Here is a 16,346-nt window from a genome sequence, read left to right as displayed (position 1 = left end):
TAGCCTCCCTAGTTTCTGGGATTATAAACATGTGCCACTACATTCAGCTAGCGGCTGTGTTCTTCTATGACTTCATGCCTAAAGCCTACAATCTAAGAATTGATGCCTATAATCCAAGTTAACTGTTCCAGAGTAGTCAATGGACACATGACAGATCATCAGAGTCATTTCCTAGGATTTTTCAAATCAGAATTCAGGAACAAAGTGCCCGTCTATGGCCATTGGTGAAAAAATGTAATATGTGAAACCATGACATGTTTCCCCACCATATGTAGAAAGAAGTCAGAAACTATGAAGCTGGTAGATGGACAGAAGTAGACAAGAGAGCTGAAGAGTTCCCATGGCCTCCAGGTTCCAGATGCAGGGGTTCAGAGGCAAACTGGCCCTGTGCTACCTGCCCTTCTTTTGAAATGAAGACACCCCAGAGTCCTGCAACTTTTCCTTCATCTGTCCTAGTTCAGACTGAATTGCTGTCATTTACGACCCAGACTCCTGCCTGACATATCTTGTCTACTAGGTATTTCTTCTCTTGTGAATTACCTCTTCATGTCCTTCACTCATCTCTTTCTTGGGTGTTTCCTGTTTCTGACTGATTTTTACAGGTATCTTCTATGTTCCGGATATCTTCCCACCTTGTCGCTTGACTTTGTGCTTCTGTTATGATCTTATTTGTCATAGAGAACTACTTAAAATTGTCAGATATGTCCCTTTTTTGTGACTGTACCCCAAAATAAGAAATATCCATCTATGTTTTCTTCTAGAATGTTGATAGTTTCACTTCTTAACTGTAAATCATCAATGCATCTATATTTGTTTTAGATAGTATAGGGTAGAATTCTAACATTGTATCTTTCCCAACAATTATTCAGCCAGTTATCTGAGCCCCATTTCCTGAGTAAGGTTCTTTTCCCATTGATTTAAATATTTTACTATATGCTAAATTTTTAAATGTACTTGGGTCTACCCTGGACTTTCTATCTTATTCATGTGGTTATTGAGTCTCTGTGACCTAATGATCATAGGGCATCATCCCTGTGTGATGATAAAGATTCAGAGAGTCTAAGTTACTAGCCTGATGGCCTTGGGCAAGTCAGCAATGAAGCAACAGAGGAGCCACAAATCACGGTCTCCATCTTTTATGACTTCATTCATAGGAAATTTAGCAAAAAAGAACCAGAGTCCTCATCGCATCACCCTAGACGATAAAATCTGTGTGTCACCTGTCAAGATAAAGCAGACAATATAGGAGAATTATGAAGCAGGTCTGAATCTGCCTGGATCTCATAGCAGGACTTGCAGTGCCCATCTGCACCCCCAGCTGGTCTCCCTATGGGTGACAACAGTGACCCCAATCACAAGGCTAGAAAAGCAGGTAACACCTGTCAATCTCTGACTCCTCCCAGGATATCTGCAAGTCCACCTGCAAAGGTTTCCATTGCTCATGTCTAGCTGGAAAATTCTTACATTTTCTGAACAATATGTATTTATTGCTTTCTTTGGCCAGAGTGATGTATATTTTAAAACTTTCCAGGAAGATTGTTTATTAAGATAATATAGTGTAAAACAAGTAAACTACTTATTTTTATTTTTTATTTAATTTTCCTTCCTATAATCCACTCAAGAAAACACTAGAATTATACATTTCCCTTTCTTGACTGCAGGCATCAGTTAAATTAGCAGTAACAAGTTTTTGTCCTGTTTGTTTCTATTACACATGTAACTCCTCCTGGCTATAATTCTTTCCTCCAGGGTACTTTTCATTTTAATGTGTAATGCCTGCTCTTCAAATTAACATCCAATTCTATTAGGAAGTGCCCACAATTGAATTACTATCAGTGAAAAATGAACCAGCAAATTCTCAAGATTGGAAGGCTGAGAAGAGCCCCAGAGATCACCCAGGCCAAGCTGTACACTTACACAGCGAGGACAGTTTGGCTGAAGGAAGTCAAGCAAAGGACATGAGCAAGTTAAAGAGCACAGGACATGAGAGGAGCCTGCACCAGCATGTGTGGCACCTTAAAGAAGATCACACCTAAGGTCACACAGTATGTTGGTGGCACATTTCCCCTTCTCCTTCAAATCCTCACAGAGCCACCACCAGCACCTTCAGTGGGAACTGAAACATGTTAATGTGGCACACTCAAAAACAAGAGAAGACACCACATAACCCCGAGGGGGAAAAAAGTGGGTATCTGATCCTACTTCTGGCAACTTATTAAACTGCTCTATCTTTGAGTTTTGCCAGACATTCACAACAGCACTGTTCCCATCTATTAGCAGATTCTGCTCCACAGTGGCACACAACAGACCAGGACCTGGGAATCTAGAAGCGGGATTCTAGCTGTAGTTTTCCAGTGGGCATCCTAGTTGTCATCTAGCATTAGAAGAACCCCTCAGCAAAGAGTGCCGCATTCATCCTGAATATCTCCAAACACACAACCAGAACCCACTGGTCAGTACTGCACTGAGTGCACTTAGCCTCGACAGGCAGAAGAGATACCTTTAGCACCTGGTAAGGCCCAGGCAGACAAACCTAGTCCCAGCCCTCAGGGAATCTGCAATTTAATGAGTGAGGCAAGAGGCCTATATAATGCATATGTGTATATTTTTAAATAATACTTTTTAAAATCTGATAGGGTTTTGTTGTTGTTGTTGTTGTTTGTTTGTTTGTTTGTTTGTTTTATCTGACAGTTCAAAATGGGATAGGCTCCTTGGGAGAGGGTATGAGTTCTCCATCACTAGACAGATCTGAGCAGAGGGCAGAAACCAATGGCAGGGGTGCTACAGAGCAGAGCACTGTGTGGGGATCCACACTGAAGGTGAGTCTCTGAGATAGTCTCAGAAGAGACTCCAGAAACCAAGGAGCAGTTCCCATGTCTGGCTCCCCCAAGAGCCTCCTAGGGAGTTTCTACAACAGATCACCAGGCTCCCCCAGTAAGCCTCCCACTCACCCACAGGGCCTGTGTCATGGGTTCAACTCTGTCCCCCAAAATCCATAAGCTGAAGTGCTAAAACCTAGTGTCTCAGAATGTGATGTTATCTGGAAATAGGGCCTCTATAGAAGCCATCAAGTTCAAGTGAGGCCTTTAGGATGGGCCCTGATCTAACATGAATGGTGTCCTTATAAAAAAGGGGAATTGACACAGAAACAGAGACCCACAGAGGGATGAGGAGGAGGAGGGACACAGGGAGAAAACAGTCATCTATAAGCCAAGCAGAGAGGCCTGGAACCAATCAGATCCTTGCTAGCACTTTCCAAGGAAGTATGGCCCTGCTGGCACCTTGACTTTGGACTTCTGGTCTCCAGAACTGTGAGGCAACAAATTTCTGTTGTTCTAAGTTACCCAGTTTGTGGTACTTTGTTACAGCAGCCCTACAAGACCCATACGGACTTCAAAGCTGGGTTATTAGAGCTACTGAACTCTTAGATTCAAGCCTGGGGACCCGTCCTATTTTGGAGACTGTTTCTGCCCTAGTAGGGCAACACATATGGGCTTCCTTTGGACCTCAATCCCTCCTCCAGGAAAGGCACTGGCTTTCTGAGCTCCTTCCTGCACTCAGAGGTGACACTGAGCCCACAGCCTTGTCCACTAAGGGGTGGCCTTTCCTCATGGATCCCCCTGAGGCTTCCAGGCAGCCATGAGCCCCAGTATAAGCTCACACACCCACAAATGTTTCCAGGAAGAAAAGGCCATTCTCTCCTCTAGTATCTACAAAATCATTGAAGACCCTGGGCTGTGGACTCTGCCCTTGTGCCAAGCTTATCTCAGAGGGAGGGAGAGTGGGCAGGAAGGGCCCCAGACTTGTTTTGTACTGTTTTTATTTGCACTTTCGATTCTCAAGGTGGGAACCATATAATCCTCATCTAGGTAAATCACATGCAAACTTTCAACCAAAGCAGTTACTGATGATGGTGGACAGAAGAACTACAACCGAGTTGAACATTTATAGATAAAGACAGGAGCCAAGGACATGAGAGGAGCCAGTACCAGCATGTGTGGCACCTTAGAGAAGATCAGGAAAGAATGCCCCTTACTCAAAACACTTTCTCGGACCCAGGTATGCGTGACTGTTGCCTTTGTGATTGAAGAGCTGTGCAGCATGCAGCCAAACACAACAGCCCTGATGGGAACCATGAGTTAGCATCAGAAGAGGGAGGCAAAGTGGGTCCTTGCTGTGCAATGTCGGAAAATGGCTTTACCTCTCTGAGCTTGTTTTCTTTATGTCTCAAGTTGGAATAACAAGAACAGTCACAACTCCCAGGTCTACCCCCAAGTGACAATAAGGGTCAACGATAAGAAATAGGGGATTCCCTTTAAGGCCTCTTTACGAAGCTGTAGACTTGTTTTCTGGACCTGTATTTCCTGCCTGCTTTACACATGCGAAAAGAGTCATTGACAAGTAAGGTCTTTGAACTCCACCTTGATTTCCCTGATCCAAGCTTTGAATACCACAGGAAAGACGACTGGTTACTCAGAGGTGAGGGAAGTGAAATCCTAAACGTCTCAAAAATGTCCCAGCACATGCACCATGCTCTTTTCTCATAAGAAAATGTGCTGTGGCCATCCCTACAGTCACTTATTTTCAGAAATTACAACTATTCTCCCCAAAGGAAGGAGTGTGTTACTAGGCAGATACTCCCACAGAGAGAGAAACATTAAAAGTCTTTAAAGTAAGTGCCTAAAGATAAGTCTACAATAGGCAGGCTATTCCTGCACTACTTACAATACACTTGAAAATTAGGAAACCTAAGTGACCTAAGTGGGGCTTGGTTAAGCTTAAAACTAGTCAGAGACAATCAAGGCACAGACCTCCTTAGAACCGGATGACCCCTGAGGGTCCGCGAGAAAATACCCAGCATTCCACTGGAACACACTTGGCTTCCAAAGCCTCTCACAGTTTTTCCTAACACCCATTCATTTCATGGGAAACTATAAACACAGATACGGGAAGGCTCTGCAACATATTGTTGACTGAAAACAGCTGCAGAACAGCGTGTACACAAGGACCCCATTTGTGTAGAATTACATCTCTTTGTTCATGCGTGCACACTCACAGAGAACAGGGGACACCACCTAGACACTGACAGTCGTCTCCGCGGTGGGATTGGGAGAGAGACTCTGATTTACTTCTTCATGCTTTTTGCTTTGTCTGATTTTCTTGAGAGCGCAGGCATTATCTGAGCAGATTTTTGAAATCTTAAAAACTGGATAGAATGACTCCTGGTAAACTGTGAGTCACAGCTGCATGCTTGATTCGTCTCCTAAGGTCTCATATACGTTAGCAATGATGTTCCAAATGGCTGTATGATTACTAAAGACAGCAGCTGTGGTGGGGTCCAGAGAGTCAACCGGGAGACCAGGTGTGGCACCAGGTCCAGGCGCCGGAACTAACAGGGTGCTTTGGGGTACACAACTCACCTCTCGGGCCTCAGATTCTTCATCTGTGACGGTAGAGAATAAATACAGAATTGGAAATGTTAAATAAGGCAATGGCCTCAACAGGCTTGATAATTTTTAAATTACTGTTTTAGAACAAAGAAGCTCAAGGTGCATCCTGTTCCCCAAGCCTAGCACAGTGTTAAGTACTCAATAAGCACCAACCTGATACTGGATTCATGGTAGTAGGGAAAGGTCAGAAGCCAATCCAGACTCCTCTCAAGAGAATTTTGGCTCCGGATGAACGGCCCTATTCTTACATCCTAGACAGAGCACGTGGGCTGGGGGGGTGGTGGGGGTACAAATTCCAAAGACCGGGGTTCCAATCTGAGCGCTTACCTTGACACTGCTGGGCCTCTGAACCCCTCTACCCTCTCACAATCATTCCTGAAATGTTTTTAAACTACCAAGAAGATGAGGGAGAGCACCAGGCACCATGATATAAAACAGCCACCTGACGGCCACCAAAGGGCAAACTAAGAAGATCACTTGAAGGATCCTAAAGCCCGTGCCTTGCCTTGGTAACCCAGTCAGCTGTCTGGGGAAATCAGGCTCTTCCTTCCTTAATTTATACTTTGCTATCTGTTCTAGAGAATTAAGCTTTAATTTTAAAAATTCCCTCTAATTGGACACTGTGGAGGGAAGACATCTGGGGACATATCAAGGCCTGGTGCATTCCAACCGAGCAATGGTTAGTGGTTTGGAGAAAGAGCCTGTGGCAGGATAACCAGTGGTTACTAATTATTATAGATCACAGGGTTTGGCACCATCCATAAAGCCCCTCCACGCTGGCCTCTTCCCCTTCGGAGAGATTACAGAATTGACTGTTTAGAAATTTTTCCTTCGAGTGAACATACGTTTTCCTTGTTTTTAATTGGATCCAGCCTCCTTGCCCATGAGCAAAAAGGCAATTTTTCTTTAAGGATTACATCCTTCAAATACCGGGTCATGAGCCATTCCCAGGTCTGGAAGGATTACGGCTCTGCTTCCCATTTTCTTTCCATCACTCAGCCTCATTCTAGTGACGTGAGAAGCATGTGCAGATCACATCCCACGCCACCTTTGACTGGGCCAAACAGAAATGAGTATCATCAGCAGGAAGCTCCTCCTGTGACTGACACAGAGCCTCGGAAGTGGGGAGAACCGTCACCCCCAATGTTTGGTCAAGTGCAAATATTTATTTCTGCCAAAATAACAAAAACAAATCACATTCAGCTATGAGGGGAGGGGACCTTTCCAAACAAACATTTAGAAACCATTTCCCTATTGGCCCTCAACCCTTCATCAATCTTTCTTTCTTTTTCTCTTTCCCCTCCTTTTTAATACTAGGGATTGAATCCAGTGGCACGTTACCACGGAACTAAATCTCCAGCACAGTTTTATTTTTTATTTTTTGACAGGGTCTTGCAAGTTGCCAAAACTGCCCTAGAACTTGTAATTCTCCTGCTTCAGTCTCCCTAACCGCTGGGGTTACAGGAGAGTACCCCTACACCTGGCTAATTTTTCTTAACCATGTCAAAACATTCCCTAACTAACCATCTACTATGACACCAGGGCCTTTTCTTTAAGATCTTACTCTCTCTCCTCTCATCAGTCACTCTGGAAACATTCTGAACACCTATCAGGTCCCAGGCATGCTCCTAATTTGTGGCCACAGACTAAGTGGCATCCACCCACAATAGCACTGGGCCTTTACCATTCAAGTCAACAGCTAATTTCTTTGTCCTCACCCCAACCTGGGCCCTTCCCAGACCTTGCTCCTTCTCACGGGATGTTATCTGCACATCCCTTCATGCTCTTGCTGGGCATATCAACCAGGGACACGGAGCGAGCAGAACACATTTCTGCATCAACCATTTAAAGCTGCTTTTCCCGGTCCACTCATTGACCCTTCTCAGCTTGTTTCCATTTCAGAAGTGCTGTTAAGACAGCCAAGACGGGATTCCATTTTCAAATGAGATTTCACAAGATGTTTAATCAAATATGCAGGCTAATAACCCTGGCTGGGTGCTCTCCATCCTGGAGCTGGGTAATTCTATCCCTCACCACCCCCCCTTCCCTTCCTGAGGTGGGTAAGTTCAGAGCTTCACCTCCTCTGCAGGAGCAGATCAAAGGCCTGACTTCCTGTCCCCTCATTATCAGTCAGTGACATCATGCTACCTCCTGGCCAGTATCCCAAGTCTGACAGCAGCCCCCACCCCCACCCCCAGGAAGTCCACGGTTCTTAGAGACTCCCCTGCCTCACAAAGTTGCTAAAGTTAATGCAACACACACACACACACACACACACACACACACACACAGAAACACGGGGGGGGGGGGGGGGGGCACTGGCACGTTCCTAAATGCAGACATGTTAGCACTTAAAAAGAATGAAAAGGAATGAACCCTGAGACAGCTTTTCTGGGGGAAAGGCTACATCATGCCCTCTCTTCAGAGGAAATCCTCCCATCTCCGCCACTCTAGCCCCTGCAGAACCTGGACATACAGCTCAGGTGCGACCATTGGGCAGAGGTGCCTTAAGGTAAGGATGTTCTGAGGAGTCAGAAGGGCACGTGGGGCAGATGTGACCTGCCCATGCGAGCTGGAACTAGCCTACCCCACTGCCCACCTTTGGGCTCTGCCAGGAAAAGGAAGCAGCACCACTGCCAATGCTTGGCCCACCCCAAATCTCCCATCATGTCCCCACACACCACTACCCATCTGCTTTAAGCGCTGCTACCAGGAAGAATACCAAAAGGATAACCTTGCACATTTGATTCATTACTAGGAGGGGTAGAGGGGGAGAAAGAATACAGTAATGGGACTCCAGGGAGGTTATAACCTTACGTGATTATTCATGTGTGCACATATATACATATTCCACCTGCCCCTCAGTCCAGACTCACTTGAGCTGATACACAGTTATACTTTTAAAATAGAAACACTTTCTGCAAAGGGTCACCTATCAGTCATTCACCACCTAGTAACAACTGCTTTATCCAACTGCTCTCAAATTGATAGCTGAAATCAGGGTCTGCAAGGAAAATTATGCTCCTGATTTGTCTCCTTTCCCAGGGAATCTGACAGAGACCTGCTTTCTCTTCCACAATCACAACCTCATGAGAATTTACATTTTAAAAACCGTAAACCCTGAAAAATGAATTTGGTTTTTGTCTTATGTTATTACAGGGGAGAAGAGAGATTTGTTTTGGACACGGAGATGCTTTGGAGAGTCGGGGAGATCTACCTTAAATTGCTCAGAAAAAAGTTCACAGCTCAAATGACCTTGGATGCCCTTTCTTTGCCCTTGGGCTCCCCAATTGGTCAGGCAGGGGTGGCTGCTCTTTTGGAAATGGAGGCTGAGAAGGCCTAACTCAGCCAAGGCCCCGGGCTGCCTGTGGCCTCTGCCACCTCCCACACAGGAATGTTCTTATCTGTTCATCAGTTTCTTTTGCTTTCTGTGCAGGCCCCAGAAGTTGTCCTCAAAGGTTCATTTCATCATTGCCTTTTTTAAAAATATTGACCCTCCACAGATTACAAGTTTCTAGAGACATGGCCAGCCCTATCAAAAGTGGCCTGATTTATTACTGCCTCGTGTCAGGAGGATGTTACCCGTGGACCCTGGCAGGATTTCAAATAGATCCTGCTTAGAGGCTGAAGAACAAGCAACTAACTGTTTTATTGTTTCAGATGCTTTCCTTTCCTTTATAAGTGTGCCCTAACTGGGTTATTGCTAAAATGTTTCAAATCTCACAAGAAACAGTTTTGAAAGAGAAACCATTTTGAAGTGGTTACAAGAACAGTCTGTCTTTGACATCTTTGAATACATCTTCTTCCTAGTCTTACTCAAATCAGTCTGTCCTGTTGGAAAGAAGTTGCAGCCCTTCAAATTGTTTTGCCTATTTTCACCTTGATTTTAGATCACTTTTTTGAAGTGAAGTTTCTTTTTCTTCCTTCTGTGGATCTGGTGTCCTTACACAACTTATTATTCTTTTTTCTTAATAAAATGACTATTTCAAAACATCCTCACATTAGGAGTTCTGAGGAGGAACATGGGGTCTGTATGTGTCTACATAGTGCATTTAGTTTGAATCAGAAAAGTCAGTTGCTCCATTTAAGCAAATTTTTCAACAAAATATAAAAACATAGGACAGGGAGTGTGGCTGAGTGGCAGAGCACTTGCCTAGTTCAATCCCCAGCACTGCAAAAATCAAACAAACAAAACAGGAAGGAAGAGGCATATGGCAGTTTACCACCACCGTCAATATCCACAATGGTGACTAAACTGAATTTTCCTCTTAGATGAAATAGTCCCAAGAAGCTGTCCAGCCCCCCTCCCTTCTTCTTGATTTATTACTGCCTCGTGTCAGGAGGATGTTACCAGTGAACCCTGGCAGGATTTCATGCCATGCAGTTAGTGGATACCACAATGGACAAGCACTGGTTAGAGGCATGCTTTAATCCTTTCAGGTCACTCCCATGACAGGTCACTCAGAGGACATACCCAACCCAATCCCAACACAGAAGGAGGCCTAAAGCCACACTTTCCAGTCCAGAATCGCCATGCATCAGCCTGCCCAGGCCTCTGCCCAGAGTGGCGCTAAAGTTCTGGGTGGAAAGCAGTCCTGCACACCAGCTTTCCTCCCAGTCCTTGTCCTTGACCACCCAAAGGGTCTTCCTGCTGTTGTTTTGAGTGGTTTCCATTTGGATGAACTGACCTTCATAAAAACACAATGTTGTAGAAAATTAGCAGTTGTCTTGCAGACTCAGACCCATCCCTCGAGCAAGATCTTTTAATTACCCTTAAATCATACTGGTCCTCCAGTCATTGTCCAAATTCTAGACACAGCAGAGTCAATACAGCCTCACCAGCCACAGAGTTGACACCAAGGACTACACGCCACAGTCAGCCTCAACTTTTGGGGGTGAAAATCCACTTGTACTCACATCTAGTTTACATAATAGTTTAAAAGTCTAAAAAGCGCTGGGGATGTAGCTCAGTGGTAGAGCTAGCATGCAAATGCCCAGTATACAAATGCCCTGGGTGTTATCCCAGCACCTCTTCCAAAAAAAAAAAAAAAAAGCCTAAAAAGATACTGATGGCACCCAACTGCATCTCTTGCGTTGTTTATCCAAGGCTGACACCAAAAGTGTCACCTCTGCCCCAGGATCCTTCAACAATCAAATGGTGAACGAACGAATAAAAGCATTTACCCTTGTAAGAGTTTCGGAAGATAATTCAAGAGCCATTTTCTCAAAATGAGAAATGGGGGTGGAAGCGGGTCCAGTCAGGAAGTAAGTGCTTTCTCTTTAAAAAGTAACATGATTTATACAAAATGGAATGTTTCCTCCAGGGTTGAATGGCAGCAAACAGAATCTCAAATAATGAATCCTGTCAATATTTAGGATATTTTAATTTTAAATTTTTCACTTAAGCAAAACAGGATATGTTTCAAAATAGAAATTACCCCTATATTTCAGGTCCACAATCTACTTTAGTCACTTGAAATCACATTTAAGACCTGTTGTCCTCACTCTTCTATTTTGATGTGAAGGGCTGAGGCTGAAGGTGGTGGGACTCAAGACACTCCTAATCGTCTTCTCTGCAGGTCTCCTGTTGTTTTCTCAGGGCTCCCCTCTGAATGACATGCTCTATGGCAATAACACCTTTTTGTAACTGTAAACTAAGTCCTACCCCCCAGCCTAAAATTTTTTTTTAATTTCAAAAACAACTAAATATTATAATGTTTTATCTTGAGAAACAAATATTAATGAATGTTAACTTTAAATAGTCCTGAATGGTTTCATAAAAACTTTGAGAGTTGCCAGGCACGGGTTGAATAGCCCTTGGTAAAAGGTGCTAGAGCCGTTAGTCATGTGCTAGTCCTGTGCTAGGGTTCCTGAAATTCACTTGGGCATTCTTGAAGCCTTCAGCGCAGACCCAAAGGGTATCATTTAGCAAGCCACTACAAGAGTTATGGCTTCTGAAGACATAATTTAAACAAGGATTAGTTTGGGCACTGGAAGAATCATGCTCTTTGGAGTTTAGAATCTGACAAGAAGCAGCTAAGCTACTGAAAGACGAGAGTCTTGTGGGCATTTATCTGATGGTTATAAAAACAGGCAACTAGATCAACTACAATCATCATTTGAAAACTTTCTTTTAGAGAGCAAGGCCTTCTGAAAACATTGCTTTTGGTTTCTCTACCTCCAAGTTGTCAGTACTGAAAAGGAAATTCACAAAAAAATGAAAGGCAGTTTCATTTAACAGCATTGTGTTTATTAGGCCAGACGCTTTCACACGCTCAGTAGCCTTTGCCAGGATGAAAGCTGTTGCTCTTCCACGCCTTAAGATTGAAGCGGGGAGCTGGGGTGGGCAAGGGGTGGCGGGGTGAGGGGTGTTAAGTCTGTCTCCCCAGCTAAGCTGTCAGACAGCTGTGAGCTTCAGGCATCTCAATACTCTAATCAGTTAATATAGTCGTGTTTTGGTTTCAGCTAGTGAGAAGAAATTTTGCAAGGGAACAAGGGGTACAGGGGAAAGAGGTGGAGTGGTGGGCACTGGCTTTGGCCCTGCTGTGGAATGTCAGGTCTCTCCAAGACCCAGCCTGCCCCTCCCAGGGCTGGATGCCAGTTCACTCCCGCTTGCTGCCCTCCCTAACCTCTCCCCTGGCCCCAGCTCCACATTCCCTCCGGTCCCTAATCTTGATCATCAGGAAGATCCAGACACAGAATTATCTGAGAAAATTGTTTTTGCATATTCTTGTGACAAATGGCAAAGTCATCACATCATTCCTAAACTTCTCAGTTCCTGTGCTTGCTAGGGTCCAGCTCAGGAAAATGTGATCAATACTCCTCATGACATCTTTATTGACCAGATATGGCTACTAAGGGCCTGAAAGAAAGGAAAAGTGGGTCCTGCAAAATTTCTCCTCACCAGTGTTCCCCTGGTAGTGAGACAACAGATCTAGACTATGAGGAAAAATCAAACTTTTACTGCGACAATAAACCAAAAAGAAACACACAAAAGGCACTCTGCAAAACTCTTTTTTGCTAACACTATTTCAACACTAGCTTGCCTGCCAATTTTCTAAAATTCTGAAATGTAAATAGATAGAAGAGTAAGTCTGGGTCTCTTTTGCATTAAATGCTTAATCACTTAGCTCATTTTTATAAATTGGTGTGAATTCAGCCTGGACTTCCTTCTTTGTTCCTTAACCATTTTTGGGAGAACAACCTAAAGTCAAGAGTAAACAAGTTGATGTTTTTTACTGAGATCAGGACCAAAAAAAAAAAAAAACAGCCCACAAAATACATTTCAGTGGACTTAGAATTTTGAACTTAGATCTCTATCTTATTTCAAAACAATTATCACAAGGTGAGACTTGATTGCTATGCTTTCTAATTATTTTAAAAGAATCATTTTTTATTCTAATTCACTTACTGGTTTTCTACTTCATTGCCTCATTAACACTTTCTACTTTAGATATGTCTTACTATGTATATTCATTGAAGGTACAATGAATTTACAAGCAATCTGCCTTTAAGAATGTATAATAATATGGAAAGATAGGTCCCAAAGTCACCCACCAACATGGACAACTACAAATCCCAGCATTCACAGAGGGTATCTTTCTTCAAGATCTCTCTATTGTTTGGGACAAATGTGACTTTTACTTGAAAGCCACATTTTAAATTGTGTACAATATATTTTGTTAAGTAAACTAAATTAAATTGCACATTTGCCAATTGTATTTCTCATCTGTAACCATTCGAAAGAATATTTAATGAGTGTTTTTAAACATTCTAAAACAACTCAGATTTTTTTCATGCCCTATAAAGTTCATGTTACCTACTTCACTAACCTGGTTGAAACTTTCATTTTTGAATATTTAGGTAATATGGTTAGGTGGAGAATTACTAAAATTAATAGAATAACCTCAAACAGAACACTGAAAAGAGAAAAATAAATTGCTTTCACTTCTAAAACCTTCCATACTCTTTAGGATATACAGGCTTAAGTCTTTAATAAAGGCCCGGCCCTTATTAAATAGAAGCTCTTAAAATTATGGATTCTCTCTAGACATAAGAGAGAAAAAGGGAAAAGCAAATTTTAAAATGAAGCTTCCGTGTAAATGATTAATTTCTCATTCATGTCAATCCTGCTTCCTTACAGGCAAAGCCCTCTCGCCCCCTCTGGAAAGCATCATCCAGAGCTATTTCTCACCATGAGATGACTAGCGAAACCTCACAGCAAAATTGAAAAAGACTTTAAAAGGAAAAAAAGCAAAAGGCACATTCTTAAGCACTTCTAATCACTGTACTTCTGCCCCAATGGGAGTCAGTCATTCCACACGCTTCTGGCCTGCAGTCCCTCCCTAAGGCGCTGAAAAAAAAACCCATTTGGAAACCTGACAAGCAAAAATATCAGCCGGAAAATTCATTTCAGAGAAAAACACTGGGAAGAACAACGAGAAAAGGGGGCGGGGGATAATGGATATCTAAGTAAACCATTTTAAAAGTAGCAACCAAATGCTGAGGGAAGAAAAGAGCATCCCTCCAGGCAAACAGAGGTCCAACACAGCAAATCTGATGAGCAGGATCCCCGGGCAACAGGAGCAACCAGTGAAACTTACGAGGCCTCCAGCACCATCATACGCAAAGGTTTCCCAAGAAATTCCGGAACCCAGGGAGGGTAAAAACTTTCCCAGCCCTAGGACCCTGAGATGTACAACTGTGTCCCACCACTAGGTGGCTGGCTGCAAAGGCTGCCAGCAGGGGCTCTCCCCCCTTCTTCCCCTTCAGGACAGCAGTCTGGCCCAGGGGAGAGCCCACTGGCCCCCACCTTGATCCGGTTCACTAAACACATCAAGCTATGGGGGGAAGAAACAAAACAAAAAGATCTTAGGCCTTAGAACTGAAGCCACCAAGTAACAGTCTCCCCTGAAAGTCTGTTCACAGCAAAGCTGAGCCAAGCGGGGAGGGGGATGGACCTGCATATTTTAAACTCTGCTCAGGGTTTCAAAGAACTGGCTCCCTTTGGAGCTTTCAAAACAAATCTTCCGGGTGGCTGCTGGCTGCTTTAGAACGACAAATGACCGCAAAAGTGTGACGAGAACATGGGTCTGAGTCGCTGAAACCCAGCTCACAGCGGGTTGTACATCACCTACCCGCACAGCATGTACGGAGCCACAAGGTGATGGAATGGGCTGGATAAACACAGATCGTTTTATTGCTGGCCAGAAATTCTTCCTTCATTCATCAAAGTGGGTGAATGAAAATATTAAGAAGTAGGTATGGCATTTTCATGGGCTGCACACGGAGGATCCTTCTAAAGTCAAGATCTTACTTTGTCAGCCTTCCACCTTGGGTATCAAATAAAGCCTCCTCCCAGGAAAGGAAAAAACCACTTCCCCTTTTATAAAAAAGCTGCACACCAGAGCCCGAATCTTGGCAAAAGAGATGTTACATAAATTCCAGGTATTCCTCAATATGTATGATCATACATACACAACACAATCCTTTTAGGAAGCATCAAAGTTTCTGGGCCACTTTTTTTCTTCTTTTTTCATCTCAAAGAAGAATCAAAATATGTGTTTATAGGTATAACTTAGGATATTATCCACTCCATTTAGATGACACTTCCTGACAGCAAAACGCAGGAAGTCTAATGATTTGCATCCAAAAGGCATCTAAGCACCAGTACACTTACTTACCTTTCTTAACTGAGCCCAAACCAAACAGTTCAGTTTCATCTGTCTTCTAACCTCAGAAAGAAATAGTAATAACCACCCCCTGAACCCCTGAATTATTCTGTGTGACTGACATAGCCACCCTTTGGTTATTCTATGAACTGGCTAATTTCTCAACATCTTACTTTGCCTTTAAAAGGCTCCCTTCCACACGACGGGATTTCCCTAAGAAACATTCCCAGCGGATGGTTTCCAGCAATAGTCTCTATCAACAGCCTGAACAGGCAAAGACTTGGCTTCTGCTAATTCCAACGCCCCCCCCCCCGCGCAAAACACACACACACACACACACACACACACACACACACATCAATTCACACTCAAGATCATCTCGGACCGACTCGAAAAGCTATTTTATTTGCACATTTTCGTCTCTCCCTGAAAGAATGCTTTTTCAACTGACCTTTCAACAGCTGCCGAAAGGGCACGATGTGTAGGGTTAGAGCTGGAAACCAGAGGATATTTCAGCATCCTAATCCATGCAACATTCTCTGCCCAAGTTCAAATTCTCTTGAGTTCAAGGGTAGGATCCCTGAAGGGTTGGCAGAGCAGCTCTCCGAGATGAGATGTCCTGCTCGCAACCAACTCACTGCGGGCATCCTGCACGCGCACAGCCCCAGCACTCACGCCGCCCGACACCCGCACCCCGGCCCGCGGAGAATGCGCCAGGCACGCACCAGCCCTGCCGCTTACCTTCCCGGGCTTTCAGCAAGACCGTGTTGGCCACGATGTTTTCCAGCTCCATTGACAGTCCACGGTCAGCGAGGGAACCGGCCGGTGGGGCTGTCAGCGCCTGGGGCGCTGCCGCTGCTGCTGCCGCTGCTCGGGCTGCCGCCGCGCTGCCGGAGCCGGGAGCCAGCAGCCCGCCTTGCCTACCGCATTATTCCTGCTCCGAGCCCTCGGAGTTTTCCCCCTCTGCACAGAGGAGCCGCCGCCGCCGCTTCTTCCTCCCTCTGTGTCCCCCCTCCCCCCTCCCTCAACACGCTCCCCCCCACCCCCCACCCTCCGCGTGTCTCTGTCACTCCATTCTCCTCCCCTCCGGCTCCCTCGGATGCTTTAATGCCTCGGATGCTTCAGCCTCCCCTCCGTCCCTCCCGGGGGTGTGGTACTCGCAGGCTCGGGCCGCCTCACTGCGCAGGCGTCGGCCTGGACGCGCCTCCCGCCGCAGCGCTCACGG

General features: G+C 44.6%; 1 protein-coding gene across 1 annotated transcript in view; it reads right to left on the bottom strand.

The window, feature by feature from the left end:
• Grk5 (G protein-coupled receptor kinase 5) overlaps positions 1–16,117 on the bottom strand; it is a 195,845-nt gene extending 179,728 nt beyond the window's left edge. The window contains exon 1 of the mRNA XM_076834183.1: positions 15,863–16,117. Within this exon, the coding sequence (XP_076690298.1) occupies positions 15,863–15,914 (52 nt within the window). The 5' untranslated portion in view covers positions 15,915–16,117. The remainder of the gene's footprint in view (positions 1–15,862) is intronic.
• Positions 16,118–16,346: the final 229 nt, after the last annotated feature.

The sequence above is a fragment of the Callospermophilus lateralis genome, chromosome 15 (genome assembly GCF_048772815.1).
Source record: "Callospermophilus lateralis isolate mCalLat2 chromosome 15, mCalLat2.hap1, whole genome shotgun sequence".
Lineage (NCBI taxonomy): Eukaryota > Metazoa > Chordata > Mammalia > Rodentia > Sciuridae > Callospermophilus > Callospermophilus lateralis.
This window is presented reverse-complemented; position numbering and strand designations above follow the sequence as displayed.